This window comes from Panicum hallii, chromosome 2 (genome assembly GCF_002211085.1).
Source record: "Panicum hallii strain FIL2 chromosome 2, PHallii_v3.1, whole genome shotgun sequence".
Taxonomy (NCBI): domain Eukaryota; kingdom Viridiplantae; phylum Streptophyta; class Magnoliopsida; order Poales; family Poaceae; genus Panicum; species Panicum hallii.
The window spans coordinates 7,283,447-7,305,986 of NC_038043.1; the positions used below are offsets into that span (position 1 = coordinate 7,283,447).

The 22,540-nt window shown below is 42.8% G+C and overlaps 2 protein-coding genes across 2 annotated transcripts; both read right to left on the reverse strand.

The window, feature by feature from the left end:
• Positions 1 to 843: 843 nt before the first annotated feature.
• LOC112880068 (phosphatidylinositol N-acetylglucosaminyltransferase subunit A-like) lies at positions 844 to 5,244 on the reverse strand. The gene is made up of 9 exons (XM_025944539.1): positions 4,849 to 5,244; positions 4,018 to 4,146; positions 3,160 to 3,732; positions 2,809 to 2,963; positions 2,263 to 2,353; positions 2,044 to 2,160; positions 1,796 to 1,899; positions 1,439 to 1,529; positions 844 to 1,363 (listed from the first exon to the last, which is right to left on the reverse strand). The coding sequence occupies exons 2-9, from the start codon at positions 4,132 to 4,134 to the stop codon at positions 1,265 to 1,267; spliced, it is 1,347 nt and encodes a 448-aa protein (XP_025800324.1). The 5' UTR covers positions 4,135 to 4,146; positions 4,849 to 5,244; the 3' UTR covers positions 844 to 1,264.
• A 1,124-nt stretch (positions 5,245 to 6,368) lies between these two features.
• LOC112881976 (guanosine nucleotide diphosphate dissociation inhibitor 2-like) lies at positions 6,369 to 11,653 on the reverse strand. The gene is made up of 13 exons (XM_025946910.1): positions 11,435 to 11,653; positions 11,135 to 11,197; positions 10,954 to 11,037; positions 10,234 to 10,341; positions 9,963 to 10,135; positions 9,086 to 9,197; positions 8,347 to 8,427; positions 8,199 to 8,261; positions 7,645 to 7,746; positions 7,263 to 7,387; positions 6,934 to 7,144; positions 6,790 to 6,864; positions 6,369 to 6,625 (listed from the first exon to the last, which is right to left on the reverse strand). The coding sequence occupies exons 1-13, from the start codon at positions 11,519 to 11,521 to the stop codon at positions 6,569 to 6,571; spliced, it is 1,341 nt and encodes a 446-aa protein (XP_025802695.1). The 5' UTR covers positions 11,522 to 11,653; the 3' UTR covers positions 6,369 to 6,568.
• Positions 11,654 to 22,540: the final 10,887 nt, after the last annotated feature.

Below are 22,540 nucleotides of genomic sequence, written 5' to 3' on the forward strand. Positions count from 1 at the left end.
AATATCCAGGGCTGAAAACTTTTGAACTGAAAGCTTGGTGCATGCTCTCCAAAATGGGTTCTTGATTTGAACGGAGAAGCAAAATTTCTGGAACAGAGTATCTCCAGAATGAGTTGGGCTGCGTCCTGATGCTGTGCACATGAAGTTAATGCCCAAACTTGAGGTGGTTGTTGCAGCCACTTTCTCAAAGCCTTGGGCTGGGATCAAATGCCCGGACCTCTCGTTTGCACGAAGCGTGCCGACCACACACCGGGAAAAGCGAAAAGGGAATACACCAAACACACAGACCCGTATAAAGAGAACAGGCAACGCGTGTAAAGAGACCTAACAAAAAAGGGCATCGCCACGAATATATCCGGCCTCACCTTATGCCGTAAAAAAAACATCACGGCAACATGAAGCGAAAGGAATTTCACAGAATTTCTACAGAGACGCGATTAGTGTACTGCTTACAACATAATACTTTTTTGACAAAAATTACCGAAGGGATTCTGTAGTCACTTGAAAACACCATGTCTTCCAAACAGTACCTCACATACAAAACGGTCAAAATTTTGCATTCCAAACAGGGCCAGAAGGGACTAGCCATTTGATGATACTCGTCAGCTCCAGCCATACACCTCATGTTCACGCATTGCTGAGAAGAAACCAAACTTAGCAAGACCCCAACCAAACCGAAGGTTCCCTGCACCACAAACTGTTTCCGTATGGTGTGTCGTCACAGCGGAATGGAAGATTGCTACCGGATTATCACAAGATATTATTACAGCATGGCAATACAGGCTTAACAGCCGATCACAATAATTCCACGATGCTTTTGGGGGCGCACTCGAAACCAGTAGCTGTCAAGAATGAGAGATGGCTGCCATAAAAAAAAGATTGAGAGATGGCAAAAACATCTGACGGCAAATGAGTGAGTACCCCTTGTTTCAGTGAGCACTTTGTGCATAGATCATGGCTCAGCAAGAGATAAGAACATGGATCATCCACTAACTTCTAAAAAAAGGGTGGAGCCGGCAATGAAAGAGACTCGGACCATAGCTTTAACCAGCATGACATGAAACCGCCCAAATGGGGGGCAGTCGACTCTCTTTGTGTCTTTCAGTTACCACTACAGGAGCTGGAAACTTCCCAAAGACATTTCTGAGTTAGGACCTAATTCATAAAGGCATACCCTGTACGTGGACCAGAAACCCACAATGAATGCTGACATGGAGAAGACACCATGACGGTCAACCCAACTGTCTGTAAAACTGGGCAAAATCTAAATCTGCTTTTCTTGAGCTTCACATGAATCATCTCTTGAATCCAACTGACCGTGTAGTGGACCTATATCTGGGACTTCTTCAATAGCTTCAGCAGGCTGAGGGATAAGTCTTATAAGCTTCCAATAAATCTAAAAAAAAAGTGGGGAAGAAAAGCATAGATACACAAATACCTGTAGGAATTCTAGAAGGCGCCATAGTAGGTAATTGATGATCATAACTATGCAAAACAGCTTCCCAGCCCAAGATCCACAGGTAAGATATCTACACCATCACAGAGGCACCAAATCAATGAATTTATTCCAATTTGGGTGTCAGTGCAGAAGCTGGAGCAATATTGTCCACAATTTGACTAAGATTTAGCTACACATAGAATAAGTGCATTCAGCACATGAACAGCAGATAATGATAACAAAAAATTGCTGTAGTCAATAATGAAATGGAATATCTGCCATATATTGTTTCACATACAAATTCTATTGAGGAAACAGTATGAGTTCTTAACATTTTGTTTCTTATAGTATACTCACCGGGGAAGGCGGTCTAGCAAATTTGTTGTTGGTGACTGCATTGCACGATCATAAACAATCTCTGTTCTTTTGGCCACATCATCCCAACTGTAAAGTTTTTTCATCTATGATGCACATTAGAAGCAACTAATCAAGACCAAAGAAGTGTGTAGCAATCTCCACTAAAAAAACGATAATGCAAAATAAACCCAAGAGACATGGTCCAATCCTGAGATCAAACAAGGTGTGTACTTGAGGCTCGCACTCACCCGAAGATGCATAACTTGGGGATCTATACCAGGTAGCATATCGATAGCTTTCTTGACAGCTCTTACCATATCTTCTGGAGCTGGCTCCGCAAGTACTATCATGTCATCAGGAAGAACCTGAAGAAAAAAGAAAGAAAGAATGGTTTGCAGGAAGCTCAAGAACCATATAACAAATGTTCAGGTTTTCATTGAAAGAGAAACTGATAATCAAGTGCAGACCTCTGGGACACCTCCAACTCTAGTGCTTACTGTCAACAGTCCACAGCTTGCTGCTTCCAGAATGGCAATGCAAAATGCCTCTGTAAGTGAACTAAAAATAAGAAAAGGCTATGTTTCAGTGTTACTGTGGTTATCCATAAAATGGTCACACCTTTGCATCTGTGACATGAGAAATTAACTTGTCTATCATCTAGTTTCTCTGGAGCATTATGTTCCAATTGACAAGAAGGTAGGATATGCAAGATAAGAAGGAAGAAAAACTGTACTATAGTTAACCCCTGATCCATCTAAAATATATCTAGAATTTTGAAAACAATGTCCATGAGAAGTTACTCTACACTAAATCCTATTCCAAAGTTGTGTTTATGGAGCATGTATTCATACGAGCACTGTAATAATCTGATAGAAGAATTTAAAAAAAATCTATTGTAAGTGCAGAGAAGGTATCCCAAATTCAAAATAAACAAGATCTCTGTCCATCAAGAAAGAGTATTAACAATATTTTAAATATGAATTAGGACATGATGGAAACTTTAGGAAAATTACCTGTTTAAAAATATATGACCAGATATCAGAACCGACTGCACCTGAGCATGAGGCACAGCTCCTAACATCTCAACTCTATCCTGAAGGGAAAACTTCTCCCTCATCTCTTCAAGACGCACACGTTTTGGACCATCACCCCCAATAATAAAGCGCACCTGACAAGTCCATGGAGTCATTAATTGACAAGATAAAACAACCTTATGAAATCCAAAACAGTATATACAACAAAAAGTGCAACAATCAAAATATTTAGTGATTGGCACTCTGCATAACAAAGTCTTCTCACTTGTCCGTACATACACAATTAAACATGGTTATTTTAATTTAAAGAGTGATGTAGCTCATACTCACCTTTGGAAATAGACGACACACTTCTGGAATGACTTCCACAAGAAGGTCTGCACCTTTTCGATAAACTAGTCTACTGATCACAACAATAACTATTTCATCACAACTTAAGCGCTTGGGTGAGGGAGTAAACATTGCTGTATCAACGGCATTAGGAACCATGAAAACCTTCTCAGGAGATATCCCAGACCTCAAGACAGTATTCTCTTTGCTTGTATGAGAGACACATATTGCCTGATCAATATCTGCAAGAGTAAACTGCAGCACCTTATTCATGTGAATGCTTCCAGCATCAGCAAAACCATAAAGTGAGTGATCTGTGAAGACAACTTTGTACCCCATTGTTCTAGCATGCATCAATGCTTCATGACACAGGGTTGAAAAGGCCTGATGTCCATGCACGACAGAAATCTTCTCTCGAATTATAATGGTCCTTACAATTGGCAATGTCAAAAATAATGTAGGTAGTGTATTCTGCATGAGGAATGGCCTCCATGGTACATAATAAACCTTTAAACCATTTGTGACATATCGTACTCCAGATCGGTTTCCATATGCATGCGTCATGACGACAACCTAGGCAATCACAGATGAAATTTCATTCAATAACTTGCTTAGAACTGGTGTGGCTCTTAGTTAATGTATTTTAAAGTTATTCTAAGCATGTATATATTAGGTAACATCTCCTAAGCATGTCCATGTCATCCATTTTGGCAGCAACACAACATACATGTAGCACCCTAAAATCTAGTATTATGCAACAAAAAAGCTGATAAAAATGGCAGACTCAAGAGCATATCTAACATCGTAAAGAATGGATAAGAAAAAAGAGAACAATAGAGTTCGTGAGGAAAATAGGACCTTATGGCCAAGCTTAAGCAGACATTGTGATAGGTAGTAGATATGGCTTTCCACTCCACCGAAGTTTGGGAAGAAAAAGTCAGACACCATCAAAATCCTGTGCTTTGTTCCTTCCATTGCGTTGGAAAACTGAAACCAAAACAATTGGTGAACATGTTTAGTTTCAGTCCCTACCTGAATCAAACGGCTAACCATTTTTAGTTAACTCAAATTGATGTTATTACAGTTATTTCCTGAAAAGAGATCTCAGTCTGTTCATTTGTGATTGTTGGAGATGCCACTACTCCAAAAGAAAGGTTCTAACTGGCTTCCTTAACAAACACTCTGTCTTTGGTGAGAACTCAAGCCAGCCTGTTTGACAACTTGGCATTTAATTGCACTGGCTGGCAGACCAGAGTAACCCATGGAAATACGAAATGTCTGAAAGTCTTTCTGTTCTTTTTATTGTTAGTTTCTTCTATGTACCTCAACATATCTTTTGTGGCTATTTGCTTTATACGCTCACACTGTTGCGAGATTACTACATTCTGTGTTGCTTTTAGTACTTTTATGACCTAATGCGGCATAAACAGTGAACATTTAACACCAGGGATCAAGTAACCACGCCCTAAACCACCTATTTGCTGAATGGGAAAGAATCACAGTTATTTGGAAACATTACGTATCATAGGAGCAATTTGCAATTTACCACAGCCCAATTTCTGGTACTACTAGGAGCATTAACATAGCCATCTTATTTCCCTGGTACTACTAGTCCATTACAGATCACATATATCTGCATCGCATATTCGCATTTTCCCCATGACAGAACTTCAGAAATTAGGGGAGTACCTCCAGATTGGGGTGAGGACGGCTCTCCACTCCGGCCGTGGTCGTCGCCGCAGCGGCGCCGGGCCTCGGAATCGCGGGTGCGGAGGTGCCCAGAAGCCGTGTCGCAGGAGGGCTGGGTCACCTGTGCCCGATCTGGGCGATCCGGGACACGGGTGGGGCCTCAACGGCGCTGGGTCTGGACGGCGGGGAGGAAGGGCGAGGCCAGGAGCCTGCAGCGGGCGAGGATATCAGGGGCGCGGGCGTGCCGGGAGACGGAACTGGGGTGAAATGGAGGTCTCCGGCGTCCGCTTCGGCGGAGCTCGCCGTCGGCGCCTCTGCTAATCACCGCATCTGATATCGTTGGAATCACCGCATCGGCCCAGCCGCCCATCGCCCAGGCACAAGCGCTGGCCCCACCGCGGGTGTGGCAGTTGCTCGTAATTACCATCCCCTCAATGGGTAAAAAGGAAGTCATCTCAACCTGCGTGTCAGTACGACGGATTTTTGTGTTTTAAATTTTGTTTCCTCTGCTAATGAGTACCGAATATCGTCTAGAAAAAGTAAAGTTCAAAATGAATTCTAAAACTTTCTTTATCACTTTAAACCACTTAACTGATACTGTAATTTAAACTTTCAGATTAAAACCCTTTTCTTATTATTTAGAATTATGGATATTTCTTCAATATTAAATGAACATATTTCTTTTTCCCCTCAAATATTTGAATCTTTTAAAAAACCCACTTGATCATAGCACATTCTCTCTTTCATTCGACCTACATTTTGAATGTTGACCACGGACTATTCCCACTTTCGTCTCATTTCGATGGAACAAATCCCTCATTTATATATAAAAAAAAAAGACATCTAGCCCCACATTCAACATTGGACATGTTTGCAAGAAAACGTAAAAGAATCTACCTGCTAAACAGCGAGAACCTCACCTTTATCAAGAGGCACAATTCAGGCAAATTATAATGTGCAAACTTAAATACTTGTATTGTCCATTTGCAGAATGAAAAGTGATCATATTATCCCAGATAAACCCATAGCTCAAATTACTTGTCTCAGTCTGCCAATCTAACGGCTGAGATTGAGCCACACCATAGGTTGGGCAGCTGCCTTTGTGCTCATGAAGTATTTATTTCTAACAAATACAAAAGGTTTGCAAAAGATAATTTGTTTTTCATTTGGTATTTTGCCCTCGTTTTTGAATAAAGGAACGGAAGGAGAGATTTTAGCTACTACTACCTCACCACCATCGGTATGCTGCCATCACCAAAGAAACAAAGTCCAGGAAGAACGTAGTTGTCCAGGTATAGACCTTTTGATACAACTTTTGTACGGAAAAGACTATAATTTAAATGATTGTAATAAATTATTAACTTTGACATTTCAAAGCACTTAGCACCTATAGAAAGAAACAGGTATGAGAAAATCAGAAAACTAGAAAATTAGCGACATGACGTATGCAAACATTGGATCCATACACGGACATAGCATTGAACATGCAGTATTACCTGGACAACATAAATGACAGTATCTTCAACAGCTTAACATGGTACATTGCCTTATCAATATCAGAAAACAAAAACTTGGAATATACAGCATACAATCTTCTCATGAAAAATAACTAACATAATTGAAAAATAAAGGGTCCTGAGTCTAATTAAGAAGAAATTGCAAAACCAAAGCTTAATTGAATATTTAGCTACATTGCACCAGGGTAACAGTCTAGCAAGCATCACATATCATCTTCGGAAGCACTTGCAGCGCTTAGATCCACGCTAAGATCAACCATCTGAAAAAGAAAGTTGCTTCAGGATTAGAAGGAATTAAAGGAATATGATCAGTAGCATAACACAATTGTGGAAATAAAATGTGTTACAAAATATACCATTTAATTATTTTTCGATAGACATCTAGTCCTTTTTGCAGTGAATAAAGTAAAGCAGAGGAAGGTACCTTTCCAGTGATCTTTGTATAAAGGGAAAGCACATCCATAACAGTGGATTCAAAGTGTGTTGTGGCATCATAACTCTGAAAAGGCAGATTGAAAACAAGGTAAGGAGGTGTAACAACATGCTTCTTATTTCTGCAAATACTTACTGTTGAGATGTAACAATTGTCCGATGACGAGTCATTAGTAGGTTCATATCTGTCATATGTGTCAAAAAATAACTCATCCACTGCCCCAAGAAGATCGATCCCAGGCTTCAGTTCTGTCTGTAGATTATCAGTCTCTGCTTGTGCAGACACGAATGCAATGAACTTCCCCTTTGATGCGACATTATGAGAGTAGGAGCAACAGAAAACATACCTGGCATACATACAAGGACATTGTTTTATCAGAAACAAAATGAAAGGTGAAAGAAATATGTCAAGGTGAAACAACCACTTAGTGGATCAAAGTTGGAGGCAACATAAGAAATACTTGCATGTCTGATTTACGGCCAAGCTGCTTCTGTGGTAGTATAATCTGAACTGAGTGCGACTCAGCAGTATTTGGAATGGGATGACTCATGATAGCAATTGCCCGAAAAACTTTTCCAACTTTTTTGACCTGGTAACAAAGTATATAATTATGAATTATTTACAACATTTACTCTGCAATCCGGTGTCTCTAACAACTGTTAAGTTTTACTAGGGTTATATAACGTTTTCTCATATCTCATAATCAAATGATTTATAACAAGAACGTACTAAGTCAATGTACTGTAATCTATTTTGTGTCACCATTAATAATTAGCATCTTTGTTTCAGAAAATTAAAAAGGGTAAGCTACAAAGAAAAGAAATAGACAACAGGAAGTTTTTTTACCTTGTCAGGTAGGTAGGATGGATCACAGACAACCTTTTTGCATTTGGCAGTCTCTCCTTCTGATGTAACACCACAGACTTTACCTTCGGAGTCAAATTCGACCTGAATTATTAATATATATTACACAAGTCACATATCTACCAGCTATCTATAGAAGTAGCAAGTATGTAGCGCCTTGCTTGAAGTTATATGAAATCATGTAGCGCGATTTCTACTCTGCCCTGTAACTATTGGGTTATCACAAGCACCTGTGCAGAAGCATTTCTGTACTGGACTAGAATTTTCATCATAATACTTATGAAACATCAATATGTTCACTTTTATCTTGGCTGGTGCTTCTGTAGAAATAGTTTGCTGATTCCAAACGATTCCATCTACTAAAAAAATAAAAAGAACATGTAGCATGAACCCAATACTCTTCAGATTCATTCTTATGACCTTAACTCCTCTTGCAGACATGAAAGCTTTCCCTCTTCTTTGACATAGTCATTACGTTGCAACGTTCACTATAGAACAGTGAGGGAAATGCTAATGGTTATACCACACATTCATACCTTGCACTCTGGTTTATTCAACATGTAGGTGCCCCCATAGACAGCACTCAGACGAGCAAAACCCTGTATGAAATAAATGGAAAAAGAAAATCACATAATCATGATACAAAAATGCTAGAATCAGATGAACAATGTATTGAGTATTGACCTGTGGAAGCTCTCCTAAGCCATACAAGGGATAAATATATGGTGATCCTCCTTGAAAACGAGCCACTGATTCTGCATAAAGCTGCAATATTTTAAACAAGTGTAAGATAAGAAGCAAAAAATGAGAAGTAATGAGACAAACTAGCTCCACATATCAAAAACTACAACATTAACTAAAAGGTTACAGAGTCTTATAGTCCTGTGGAAGATGGGGTAGGCTAATGACGATACCAACAATAACCACCAATAAAGATTATTAAAAGTTTATTTGAAAAGGTAATATAGTAGTTATAATAATTAAAAGGGGTCAAGCCTAGGCACAGGTACTGGATTAAGAGAATTGAGTACTTAAAAGAGGATAATCCTAATCCTTCAGGTGTATTTTATTGTTCAAGTTGCTAGTTACTGCCAAATGGCTTTCGCGAATCCCTGCCTCTCCTTGCAATAATAATGCAAATAATGTGGTGTTATAAAAATAACTATGATTTATTTTCCATCTCTAAAGCCTCATGTAGTCAATTCTCTAATCAAATTTTTAGCTAAACTGGGCCTAGGATTCAGCATAATGTTTTTATATCAGTCTCTAATTGGTCAACAATAAAATTGAAACAAAAGGCTCCCATAAATGGTGCCCTAAGCTAAATTTTCCAAAATTATAAATCTTCAACTGGAAAAAATTGAATTCTGTATTCAAATATACAGTGTCAAGGGATATTTTTGTCTTTGGGAATAAGACTTGCCTTCATCCGCTTTACAGTGTCGAGTGCAGGTTCTGAAAGGTAGGTGTCATCTCTGTGAAGAGCCACAGCATGACCGATGAAGTCTATCGTGTTATCATCCAAACCATATTTTCTGGAAAACAAATTAGAACGAGGAATCTCAATAGACTGAATCTTTTCTGAAGTTAGATTATAATTGTAACAGCACAATAAAATTCAAGTCCTGAACTTGGAAAAATCATATTTCAAGACATTGGCAGATAAATCAGAACAATCCAGAAGAAAGAATTACATGCTGCAATATAATCCTTTATTCTAAAGCCTCTTTGCATATGGCCGTCAGATAATGCAGTTTGTGAAATAAAAACACAGTGTAGATCAGCAGACAGAAATAGCCTTTTTTCGATCTCAATGAAGCAGAGTACTAATTATTCATGTTCATTGACAGATATTGTTTTTCTGAATCCAAAGTCAATGTGTTCTGCCCACCTATAGTTCCTAAAATAGAACATCATGTTGTGGCTTTGATGGACAAAGCATATCAAGAAAAACTTTTGAGGCTTCAGTAATTGCAGTTAACGAAACAAACAAAACTATATAATGTCCTGAAGCATGTACAATACCACTCGTGTATTTTATTATCCAGAATGGTGTCAGCAAAGATATCAGAACTTGAAAGGCATATATTATATTATTTGTAAAAATATCAAGGTTTCACATAACTATTTCCTGGTTCTGAAGAAGTGGTATTGTAGACATTAGACATGAAATATCTGGAGGTAGAATGTGGAACAAACATGTATGAAACTGAAAATAGAAATTGTGTAAGCAAATACTGAATTGCATTGTATAGTAATTAAAAAGTGTTCTAAGGCAAAGAAGTAAAATGGGTACCCACGAGATAAGTTGTTTAGTAGTTAGTTTCGTAAGGTCATAACCCTTATGAGTGCTTGGGTCATTTTCCTTATAATCTTGAACATAAAGGAAGAATTTCCCTGCTCGTCGCTTCTCAAACAATCCCATCAGTGGAGACTTGAGAGCTTCCATATCAGTAGAAGGAACCTTGTGAATCTGGAGCCAAGAATAATTGATAAACATGCATCATAAATGGTGACAATATTAATGAAATGGAGTTCTGACTGCAGATTTATGATGAAGTGGGATTCAACCTTTCCCTTGTTGAAGACATAGCTTCCATCCACAGCTTTGAAGGACATGTACTTGGTGACACCAGTATGAATGAGTACACGGACCAGAGCCCCATTTGCCATCATAAACTAGCCAGAAAAGAATTATATGTCAGAATGTGGTCTTACATAGAGAAAACTTGTAAAGTATTCATGTATCAATTTTTATTCATTAAAATACCCTCTTCGTTATACTGTTACTCCAACAGTGAAAAAGGCAACATTTGACCTTTGCTTGATATCATAAATCAAATGATTGCCATAAAAACAGGTCCATAATAAACTAATCAGAATGCCGTTACATTTCGTGATAATATGGCTTTATAGAGAAATCCTGTAAAGCCCTCATGTCTTTACAGTTCATTAATAAGCCTAGGCACTGTCTGGGATTACATGATCTAAATAAATAAACTTTTGCTATTAGTTCTTGTATGGCATGTTCCAGCGTCTAATGACAAGCAGCCATCATGATAAACCACATTAAAAGACGTCCATGTTTAGCACGTTTTCACAATATACATATATCATATATGTGTGCGCATCAGAATTACAAATTCATGGCGGGAGTACTAGCATTAACATTCAATATCCACAAGCCTTACGTATCTCTCATCCCATTAGTGTCATAAATATCTCAGTCCAATCTACTATAAACAAAGTGATCACAAGCAAATAAATATAGTAAAATGGAAATGATCAGACCTTTGGAACCATATCGACATTGTAGTCTCTGCTAGCTCCTATCTGTGCAGGGGGTGTTTGGTCGCCCTTGAACCTTTTCCAGAGCTGCAGATGGCAATTTGATTTGAATTACAATGTAATTTCAGTCAGCCCCATTTGAATATTTCATCAATAAACATGGTTTCATATGTTCACGGTTCACCTGATTGAGGTTGAGCGATGTGGAGTCTCCACCGTAGTAGTCATTCCTGTCCATATGCAGCACCTGATGACACGCAGAATCGCAGATTCAGGATCAATCGATACATGGGTTTGGTGAGTCACATGCTTGTTTATTTTACGAGAATTTGCATTCCATCAGTAAGTGTGCTCCGTCCCGATTCAAGGCAACGGAAAATGAATAAGGTAGCTGTCCCTCGATCGATGTCGCGATGGGGATCTTGGACGATCCGGCCGGTCACGCGATGGATCTCCAGAGGATGCCGGCGCCGTACGTACGTACCTTGAGGCGGTCGACGGAGAGGAGGCCGCTGAGGATGCACTCCTTGAGCCCCGTCCCCAGCACGATGACGTCGTACTCGACGTCCATGGCGGCGTCGGATCGCCCGGCGGGCGGAGAGCGATCGGTGGAGAGAGGGAAGGGCCGGGAGGGATCGGAGGAAAGTGTGGATCTCCAACGGCTCGAGAGGAGATGAGAAGAGTCCGCGCGGGCGGAGTGGGAGGAAAAGGAGACGAGGGAGGACGGCAGTTGTTCGCGCTTCTTGCTTGACTCGGTCGGTCGTCACACCCGGGCGCTTCTACCTACCTTCCGGCCCACCACGGCCCGCACAGAACTGAGCGGCCCGCAAATTCGCGCACGCAAAGCCCAACCAGCAGAAGCAGTAGTAGGAACTTGTGGCCCAAAATCAGTATCGCCTTGGAAGTGGCCACCATCTTTGTTGCTCATAACTACTGTTCATCTATCCTCCATCGTAACAGAGAGCAACACAAAACGGAGAGGAAAATATGTAGCAAAATATTCTCGCATAGTATAGGAATGGGAAGGCAGAAGGGTATATGGTATCGCATTGCTATACTCCCTCACGAGTCGTTCCCGAACAGCTTGTGCGGCTGAAAACGGAATGATGAGTGATGCAGTCCCCGTCAGGCCAAGTTGACTGCAAGTTCAGAGCACTGAACTCTATTTCCAATCCGGTTCTAGCAGCTCGGCATGGACTAGTAACATGGCATAACTCTCTTGGACTCTTCAACTTCTAGTCAGAGATTTTTTTTTTATAAGTTAATACTAGTAACAATGGAGAAACACCAATGCCTTTATGCATCCTAATGGTTAGAGTTTGGCTTCAGGAACTACTGAATCCTCCTTTAACAACTGTCATGGATCGACACGTACTCTAACAGCTCTGTATACAAGAAAGAGGAGAGGAGGCGAGAAGCGAACTTGCTAGAAGCTACTAAGTTACATAACAGAGTCTAGCCATTGGGAAATACACAATCTATGATCTTCTCTATAGCGGATAAGCTGGAGGAGAAACTGCTCTTTGAACCTCACGGTCCAACGTTGAACACAGGGACGGGCTCCATCAAAGATAACAGCATTACACATTTTCTATGTCCCATGCAGCCATGATGATTGTGTCCATGAAGAAGGTCTGTGCAGACATAGCCCTTGCACTACTGATTCTGTCGCGAATGCCTAGCGACATGAACCACTGAATATGCAATTTATGCCAACAATTTCTGGAGAACCGGCAATCAAAGAATAAGTGATCTCTGTCCTCTTCGATGCCGTCATTGCACAGGACACAAGTTGACCCTGACTGTATATGAAAATGCCTCCTTCTCATAATAGCCCTTGTGTTTAGACGATCAACGATCAGCAACCAAGTAAAAAACTTTAACCGAGGTGTGCACTTTGTTTGGTAGAGCCAAAAGAAAGTCTGTTCTGCCTGATAACCTGAGAAGATACATCTGTAAAATCTACTGGAGGTGTAGATGGGGTTATCCCATATGAAGGTCCATTGATCTTTACTGTCAGCATTGTAGGAAATCTCTCCTAAATAGGGTTGGAGCTGCTGCAGTTCTAAGAAAGCTTCTAGAGAGAGGGGGAGGGAAAAGAGGCTATCCAGATCTGGAGCTTGCATCACCTCCTGGACTGAGACCTGTGAATTGGTCGCAAATGAAAACAATCTGGGGAAAGAATCAGCCAACACATGTGAGCTCCATAAATCCTCCCAGAACGACACTGTGGAACCATCACCCAAAACATATGTAGCAACACCTCTGTAAAGAGTGTTAAGTCTGAGGAGATCCTTCCACCAAAAGGAGCCAGTTTCTCGTGCCCCATGTGGAACTTTTTCAGTGTAGTACGAAGACCATATGAATGTGACCCAAGGGATGTCCTCTTTGGCATAAAATTTGTGGAGATGTTTGAGCAGCAGGGCATCATTTTGAAGCTTAAGATTTAGTACTCCCGGGCCACCTTTTTCCTTTGGAAGAGTGACAATTGACCAAGCAGCCAAGTTACCTCCTTTTTTGGAGAAGTTGTTTCCTCTCCAAAGACATTGTTTCCGAGCCCTGACGATGTTATCTATGACTCCTTTGTGCAATTGATGGAACACATCGCATAAAGACAGGAAGGAGTGACAACTGCGTTGACTTACTGCAATCTACCAGAGTAGGATAACAACGAGGAGCAAGCAGTTAGGCACCATTCGATTCTATCCATTATAGGTGCAAAATCTTCAATATGAGGTTTGGTTGTGCCCATTGGCAAACCAAGGTAGGTGAAAGGCATAGAACCTATCTGACAGCCGAACACTTCAGCAAGTCTTGTAAGCCTGCCATCCACTACATTGATCGGAATCATCTGAGATTTATTATAATTTATCTTAAGCCTTGTTGAAGCTGAGAAGACTTGGAGGATTTCTTTAAGATGTTGCAGCTGTAGCTCATCAGCCTGCATAATCAAGATGGTGTCATCCGCGTATTGAACAATGGGGAAGACAGGGTGCCCTTTCGGTAGAGGTTCCTTTAAAGCCTCATCATGATATTCCTTGTTTATAACAACTTGAAGGAGTTCTGCAGCCAGGATATATAAGAGGGGAGAGAATGGGTCTCCTTGACGTACTCCTCTTTTGCATTTGTATTGTTTCCCAGGGACACCATTCAGCAAGACAGGATTGACCAGAAGAAAAGAGCATGTTAATCCAGTGCAGCCATTTGCTAGGGAAACCCATGTGTTTCATAACCTCCAACATTGCAGAGTGTTCAACCGTGTCAAATGCTTTGGCAAAATCAAGCTTCAAAATAATTATTTGTTTTTTGGATTGGTGACACTGATGAATATATTCAAAGCACCATGCTAGACAATCCTGGATTGATCTTGATCGAAGAAAACCATACTGATTCACATGTAACAAATTCAGAATGACTGTCTGCAATCTCTCAGCTAGGATTTTGGTTAGGATTTTAACACTGCAATTCAGCAGTGCAATTGGCCGAAAATCATTGATGGTTTCTGGATTGTTCACTTTTGGGACCAGCGTTATGAAGGAGGTCTTTATAGCCTCAAGATCAATAATACCATCGAAAAAAGCTTGACAAAGCTTGTAGAAATCATCCTTGATGATGAATCCATTAGGGCCTGGTGCTTTGTCTGATGGCATTAGTTGGATCACCCTGTCGATTTCTTCCTTTGAGATGGGCTGTGTGAGGCTGCTCAGATCAAAATTAGAATTCAGTAGTTCCTCCAAATTGAAAAGCATTGTGGGGTTTTCCGAGACACCCATTCTTTGCTTGAAAGTGTTCCAAATTATGCAGCTTTCCCTTCATGATCACAAATCTCCCTGCCCGAGTCGTCCTTCAGTTGGGTAATTAAAATTTTCCTGTAGGACACTGTAGCCATAGCATGAAAGAATTTCGTGCATTCATCTCCATATTTGACCCTGTTTGTTTTATACCTCTTCTTCCAGTAGATGTTCTTAAATTTTAGGAGGCTAAACAGCTGGACCTTGATGATTTCTCTGAAGTTCTACTCAACATCATACAGAGATCGACAGTCCTCCAAGCTATCCAGGAAAAAGATCACTTTGTTACAGTTGTCTATTAGTTTCTGTAAATTGGAGAAAGTTTTGCTCCAATTCTTTAAAGCCTGTCTGAGTTGCTTGAATTTGGCCGCCAAGATTGAGGGAAGGCCCTGCTTGTGACGTGGCTCCTGTGACCAAGAAGTTTGAACAGTGTCCATGAAACCTTGAATAGGCCAGAAGTTTTCAAACCTGAAGATGTTGGACTTTGGAATGCTCGTGCCAGTTGTCACCTTACATGGGATGTGATCCGAGATGGGCTTGGACATGGGCAGAACTAGAGAGTTTGGATATTTCTTTGTCCAGTGCACTGAGGTAAAGAACCAGTCAAGTTGTTCCAGTAAGGGATCATGTTGCATATTACTCCATGTAAAAGCTCTACCTTTACGGCAAGTTTGGTAGAGCTCCAACTGATCCTGATTCTCTGTGGGAGCTGATTCTCTAAGAAAAGTGATTCTGTGCCTGAAGGTAATTCTCTTTGATTCTCTAGCATAAACTCTTAAAATCAGGATGGAGAATCACTTCACAGAATTAGGAGTAAGCTACTTTTTTCAGCTCCCAGCCTCTTAGTTCATTTCAGAGAATCACTCCACAGAATCAGCAGAGAATCACTTCTCTCTGAAAAACTGTTTGGCAGAGCTCTTGCTGGATTCAGCAGAGAATCAGCTCTGGGAGCTCTGCCAAACTGGCCCTTAATTGGGAGTTCCACTAGACCAAGCTGCCCAATTATGTCATTGAAGAGGAAAGTGTCATTCAGGTTCTCACCATGTTTATTTCTGTCCTCTAAGGATCTATAGAAATTAAAATCACCAAGAAATAGCCAACTATCCAGGGGTTGGATTTGCTGATCTTTAAGCCATTGTGTGAAGAGAGATCTTGCTGGTTCTAAACATGGCCCGTAAACAACAGTGAGCTTGTGAGCTTCCAAAGTTCCATGTTGTGACAAGAGGTGAACATCATAGTGATGGCAAAATTCTGTTTCTCAACTATGACTCCAGAAAAGATTGCACTCTTCCATAGAACAAGGATACCACCAGAGGCTCCAGCAGAAGGGACAAAATCGAACTTATCAAACCTTTTGGGCCTGAATTTTTAGCAAAAGGAGTGTCAAAAGAGGCTCTTTTTGTCTCTTGGAGACAAATTACTGAACAGGCACTTTCGTAAATTATATTCCTGAGAGCATCCCATTTGCTTTCACTGTTAATTCCTCTGACGTTCCAGCAAGGAATATTCCAGTTTCTACTCATTTAAAACAACGCTAAGGAGGAGGTAAGCTACTATTACTAGAATAGTAAGCTGGTAGTGCTTTGCTGACAACCTGAACAACAGGTGAACACAAGTTAAGCCTGGAGGGACTAGGTGGAAGCTGACAGTCTTCTTGAACGAGCAAGATATAACAAGGATCATCATCACCAACACCACAGTCAGAACCTCGATCACAACCAAGCACCACAACCAGGTGTTCACAAACAGAAATAAAACAACTATCCGCCAAAAACCAATCTCAACCGACCACCACAACCCGAAGTCCAAAAGCAGGAATAGAGCACCTAACCACCACCACCAGAAGATCAACATAGAAGAAACAAAAGTATGTTTGGAGCAAAGCAGAGCAGGACAAAGAAATAAAAAGTAGCTTGAGGGGCTTCCAAAGGGCACTAAAGGAGCTGCTCCCTTGGATGAAACATGCTGATGTTGTACTTTCATTTGCCCTTGTGGGATGAGCAGCACCTGGACAGAGCTTCTTCAGTCAAATGCTCAGGAGCAACATTGCAATCTTGACCCCATCCTCGCAAAATTTCAACTGGAATTTGAGCTGGGACCACTTCATCAGTGGCTTTGGGGTCCAGTAGCTTAGCCCCATCACACTTCCTGACAGGGACTTCAACCCGAACCCTTTGCATTTTCCTTGGATGATCCTCAAGCTGGATATGCTGAAAACCATCTTTGCCTCTACTTAGCCGACTGCTCCTTCTAACTGAGGACTCTTCCAGAGGCATGTCTGGATTTGCTATTGATGTCACCCGAGGTAGACTGACATACCTCTTTCTGGAAATTGGAGTCACAGTGGGCTCCTCAACCAGTTTCATCGGACATCTGGTCCATTATATTCAAATCTGAATATACTGCTTCATTGTCATTGTTATTTTCCCCTTGTGCTTCTGCCCAAATCTTGATCAAGACAGCATGCAGAGAAGGCATGAAGGGGACTATGGCCAAAGCATCAGAGTATCCTGCATCTCTGTCCTTCATTCCGCTCTGTTGGTTGGTAAGCTTTGTGTTGATCACAATTGGAGTTAGCCTAGAGAAGTTCAGCCTATCCAATGTGACAGCTGGAGTGATAGGAGCAGGAACACTCTCTTTGGTTAGGCAACTGAAAGCTCTCATCTCAAACACCTGCAGGCAGACAGGCATAGGACTGCTGGCTTAAGGTTAGGCTGAAGAAACCTCACTTGAAGTAGAAGAGGATGATGATCTGACTGTTCCCTAAAGAATATCTTCAATGTTCAAAGTGATATCAGGACCATGAGCGCGTAGGTAATGTGCTGTGGATTCTGATTGATCAAAGGAGATGGTATCTTGTGGTACATCAGGATGCTGTGGCAGTTGCTCTTCCTGTGGGTAATTGTCAGCCATCTGGCTCTTCAAGCCCATTGTGGGCGGCATGTACCTCCTCAACACCATTCATCTGCAGATCCTCCTGAGCTTGCTCCATCTGCTCGTTGTTCAGGCCCAAATCATTCTGGACACCTTGAGCTGCACCCACAAAATCACGATGCCAATGCTGTTGTGCATTAGGGTTGCCATGTAGAACATTTCCATGTACCGGGTGAGGGATTCCATTAGCTGGGACAGGATCCTCATCCCCCGGAAATGCGTCTGGGAAATTGCCACCCAAGATGAACACTGGAACTGACCACGATCTTCCATTTCCGCCCAACATTGTTCCTTGAGATACAATCACGCTTGTAGGAATTCTTTCCGGGGTAAGGACAAGGCACCGAATCAAAACTCGAGACTTATTCGGACCCTCAAACCACTGAATTAATCTGCCAAATGGTGCAACAGCCGCCCTTATAAAATTCACAGTTTGGTAATCCAGAGGAAAAGCCAAAAACATAATCCAACAGTCTCGATTGTATACGCAGGCTCTGAGATTACGCGCCCCATCATGCTTACAAACTCTAATCAAACCATGACCGAAAGGAATGGGTGACGCTGCTATCAGACTATTGCGCTGAATGGGGTTTTCGAACTGAAATAGTCCCAAACCAAGAGGGGATGGGAACGCCGAGAGGATTCTTACCGGGAACTGCTCCTCCAAGAACTCAGAGATATCATGTAGAAGATCTTTCACTTGATCTTGCAGCGGCTCGGGGTGGAGCTCACGATGCCATACTGTTCATGTCGTCGTAGGGGTTCTCCGCCAAGCGCATGCGCAACTCAAGACCTTGCTGGCCGAGCCCATCCATGCTCCACATGCAAGCCCATGGGGACGTAGAGCATTGGATTGCACGGGAAGTTCGCCATGTCGTCCGATGGAGTTGAGTTCGCCGGGGAGGATTGTGATCGGGGTGAACAGTTGCTAGTGGGGGGAGGCGAATGCAGGGAGGCTTCCTTTGGTGAAGAAGGTGGAGGGTCCGATGCTTTCGCGCGAGTATCGAAATGGGGGCTGGTGTTAACTTCCTTTGGGAACTGCCCCTCCGCATGACTCTTCAGCTTCTTGGGGGCCCAGAAAAACGGGCTTTGTGACCATAGTTGTAACACTGCTTGCAGCGGAAAGGCAGCGAGCAACCAACGGCCTTATGCCCTGGAGATAAGCACTTAACGCAGGGCAAGAGAGGCCCAAAGAAGCAATTTGAATCTGACTGTTATGTGAATAAATTCTCATCGGTCAAAGAGCCTGCTTGGAACTCGGAGTGTCGCCTCGGGCTTTTCGTGGAGTTGTTCAAAGACTCTCCAGCTAGATTTTGCAAATCAAGATTCAAACTGCTAAGGGTGGTGGAGAGAGGCATCGTGGCAGCTGCACAATTCTGACGAGTAGTACTTCCAAAAGTAAAACTTGGAGTGCTCAAGCCGACCTTCTGAATAGGCACACTGAAATCACCAAACCGGATTAAAACTTGTGGCTTATGCTTCACTGGCACTACGCCAAAACAGCAAATAGGAGCAAGCAATCTGAGACAAGCCTCTAAGGGCACGTCGCAGATTATAGAAAGAAAGACGCACTAAAAATGCGGGCGCGGCGCTGCGTGGGGTGGGGGAGGGTAAGAGACAAATGCCAGACGGGCCGTGGTAGGGCACGTCTCCGATCATTTTAAGATCTGAGATGCGCCTTAAAGTGGCTCGTCTCGCATTTGTTCCCACCTCAATGCGAGACGCGCCGTGGGAGGGCTTGTCTCCGATCATTTTATAAAGCCACAGAAAGTAATGAGAGACGCGCCTTACTAAGGCTCGTCGCGCATTAATTTCTGTGGCTTTATTAAAATCGTTGACAAGTAATGCGAGACGGGCCTTAGTAAGGCTCGTCTCGCATTGATCGGAGGGGGGGGTGGCGGTGGCGCGTCTGTAGCGTACAATACATATTACATGGAATCAATCCCTTGAAACCGAACGAACCGGCTTACATTACATTAGTAAATCCAGCAATAAATTACAATGTCTGAAATACAAATAATCTCACAATACATTACAATGTCTAGCTAAATCCAGCATTACAATGTCTAGCTAAATCCAGCAATTATTATTACATCGATATTAATTATTAGATAAATATTAAATCAGGCAATGGCGCTGGCTTACGAGCGCTAGCAGCTTCGCGAGCTGAATCACCGTCCTCCCCCCTGTAAACGTTGTTGTTCCCCGAGCCACAGCAGTTTAGGGTGACTGAACAGTCGCTGCAGGGGAGGCAGCCGCCGAAGCAGCTAAACAGCTTCGACCAGCTCGGAAATTTCATCCTGGGCCAGCTCGTGTTTCGTGGGTTTCGTGAGACAATAGAAATCGATAGAGTACTACCACTAAAGCAAACAAAGAGAAGCTTCCTCCGTGGGTTTGCTGATGCAGATTCAGGCAGAATGCGACGATTCCAACAAATACATTCAACAATGGGAGGTACCCGATCCTTATGCGCGGGGGATGTTGGTGGTGAAGGGCGTTGTGGTCCCGGTGTCGCAGATCTGCGGCTGGTGGTGGAGAAGCCCGGGGATGTTGGTGGTGAAGGGAGCTGCGGTCCCCGTGTCGCAGATCTGCGGCTGGTGGTGCAGAAGCCCGTTGGAGGAGGCGCCGCAGATCTGACGGTGGCGACCGCTGTGATCTCCGAAGCGGTGCACTCCGGGAGCGCGGCGGTCTCGGAGGATGCGCCGAGGAGGGTGATGCCGAGCGCCGCGGTCTCCGGCACGCTGGGGAGGGGGATTTTGGCGGTGGCGAGGTCCTCGGTCTCCGGGACGCTGGGGAGGGGGATTTCAGCCGTGGTCATCTCGTTCAGCAGTACATCTCGTGACTATAATTTTCTTTCGATAAATAGCCGGGACGCGTCTCGCTTTACTTTACTGAGACAAATAGGAGACGCGTCACTGGAAGGCTCGTCTCAGATCATGAGATGGGAGACGAGCTTTTGGACGGAACGTCTCAGATCATGAGGATGGGAGACGCGCAACTGCAAGGCTCGTCTCAGATCATGGGCGTCTTGCATTTGTTCCCACCTCAGACAAGACCCGCCTGGGGGTCTGGAGACGCGTCACTGGAAGGCACGTCTCAGATCATGAGATGGGAGACGCGCCTTTGGACGGATCGTCTCAGATCATGTGGATGGGAGACGCGCCACTGCAAGGCTCGTCTCAGATCATGGGCGTCTTGCATTTGTTCCCACCTCAGACAAGACCCGCCTGGGGGCGGTCTGGAGGTCCGAACAAGCTATCCGAACTTGCAGTCTGATACTTTGGTGGTGCGGCTGGGTGGATCTGGGGAAAGTGGTGCTGGCGGATGTGCGGCTGGGTGGATCTGCCGCGGCGGGCGGTGGAGATCTCGTGGGGAGCGTGTCGCGGCGGGCGGCTGGAGCACGATCGAGCCTCTTCTTGCTGTCGTGTGTCGCGGGGGCAGTGGCAAGGTAACTCCGATATGATATCGATTCTTTTGGTTCACCATGTAATAATTAAGTTCTAAGTTCAAACTTTTATGGCTAGAATAGGGCATTATAACTTATGTTCGAAAATACACCAAGATTTTTCCATGATTGTCTTCAGACGTTAAAAGCATCTAATACTAAATAAATCCGAGATAAATCATATAGCATGAAAAGTAAAGATGAAAATCTTAAAATATTTTTTCTAGCACATGATATCATGTCATTTGCCATCTAACAATATTTGAACTTAAACACTAGTTGTGCATGGCCCCAAACTATGAGAATCCTAACGTTTTGATTTCATATTCTATATAGATGTCGTATCGGCGTTGGATGTATGGTCCACGCCTTTGCAAGGACTTTATGGATGGTGTTGAAGCTTTCATTAAGAACGCGAAGAAAGATATGGTGGACAATGGTATACAGTATCTCTATTGCCCGTGCAAAAATTGCAAAAATGAGAAGCGATATCTTCAAGAGCACGTGTTGAAATCACACTTGATCAAACGTGGATTCATGGAGGATTATCGATGTTGGAATAAACACGGTGAAGAAGGACTTAATGAAGCAGAGAGTAGGGATTCCTATGTGGAGAGGGAGGTCCATAGTGTTGTCGAAGAAGAGGACGACGATGTGGATGAGGCGGATATACTAGGGTTGAGCAATGCCGACATCATGGAACAGGTAGTACTCAAACCCGGCCCCATAATAAAGCTTACAATTAGAATAATAAGGTCGTGCTAATATGACTTTTCATGTCTGGCTTGACAGGTTGATAACATAGAGGAGATGGTTTGCAATGCTGACAGACACGGCGACGATGAGTTCAAAGGAGCCGGATTCGGAAAGTACAAGAGGATGATCGAAGACTCTAAGAAACCTTTCTATCCTGGTTGTGGATTGAAATACTCAAGGCTATTTGCGATGGTGAAGCTTTTCCAGTTGAAAGCAATCCACGGATGGAGTGATGGCAGTTTCAAGGAGTTGTTAGCACTCCTTAAGGACATGCTTCCACAAGGCAACACCGTCCCTGAGACCGTTTATGAGGCCAAACAGATTATCTGCCCGTTGGGATTGGAGGTGGAAAAGATCCATGCGTGCAAGAATGATTGCATTCTCTATCGTGGCTCGAATTATCAGGACCTTGAGAAGTGCCCTGTTTGTGGACTCGATCGATTCAACCGTAGAAAAGATGGTGGTGATGATGAGGACTGCAACAGAACAAAGGGCGGACCTAAAAAGGTGTTTTGGTACTTTCCAATTGTTCCACGATTGGTGCGCTGGTTTGCAAACAAAAAGGAGTCAGAATTGTTGCGATGGCACAAGGAGAAGCATAAGGTGGACGGGTTGATAAGACATCCTGCTGATGCCACACAATGGCGGAACATAGATTTGCGAT

What these genes read in the sequence shown, in the direction of transcription:
- LOC112880068 (XM_025944539.1), bottom strand. Translation starts at nt 4,134, where the DNA reads ATGGAAGGAACAAAGCACAGGATTTTGATGGTGTCTGACTTTTTCTTC. An exon ending in CCCAAGTTATGCATCTTCGG is followed by an intron (nt 1,900 to 2,043) that starts GTGAGTGCGAGC and finishes TGTGCATCATAG; the next exon opens with ATGAAAAAACTTTACAGTTG. An exon ending in TTGCTAGACCGCCTTCCCCG is followed by an intron (nt 1,530 to 1,795) that starts GTGAGTATACTA and finishes GTGATGGTGTAG; the next exon opens with ATATCTTACCTGTGGATCTT.
- LOC112881976 (XM_025946910.1), bottom strand. Translation starts at nt 11,521, where the DNA reads ATGGACGTCGAGTACGACGTCATCGTGCTGGGGACGGGGCTCAAGGAG. An exon ending in ATGTCGATATGGTTCCAAAG is followed by an intron (nt 10,342 to 10,953) that starts GTCTGATCATTT and finishes TTTTCTGGCTAG; the next exon opens with TTTATGATGGCAAATGGGGC. An exon ending in ATACAAAGATCACTGGAAAG is followed by an intron (nt 6,626 to 6,789) that starts GTACCTTCCTCT and finishes TTTCTTTTTCAG; the next exon opens with ATGGTTGATCTTAGCGTGGA.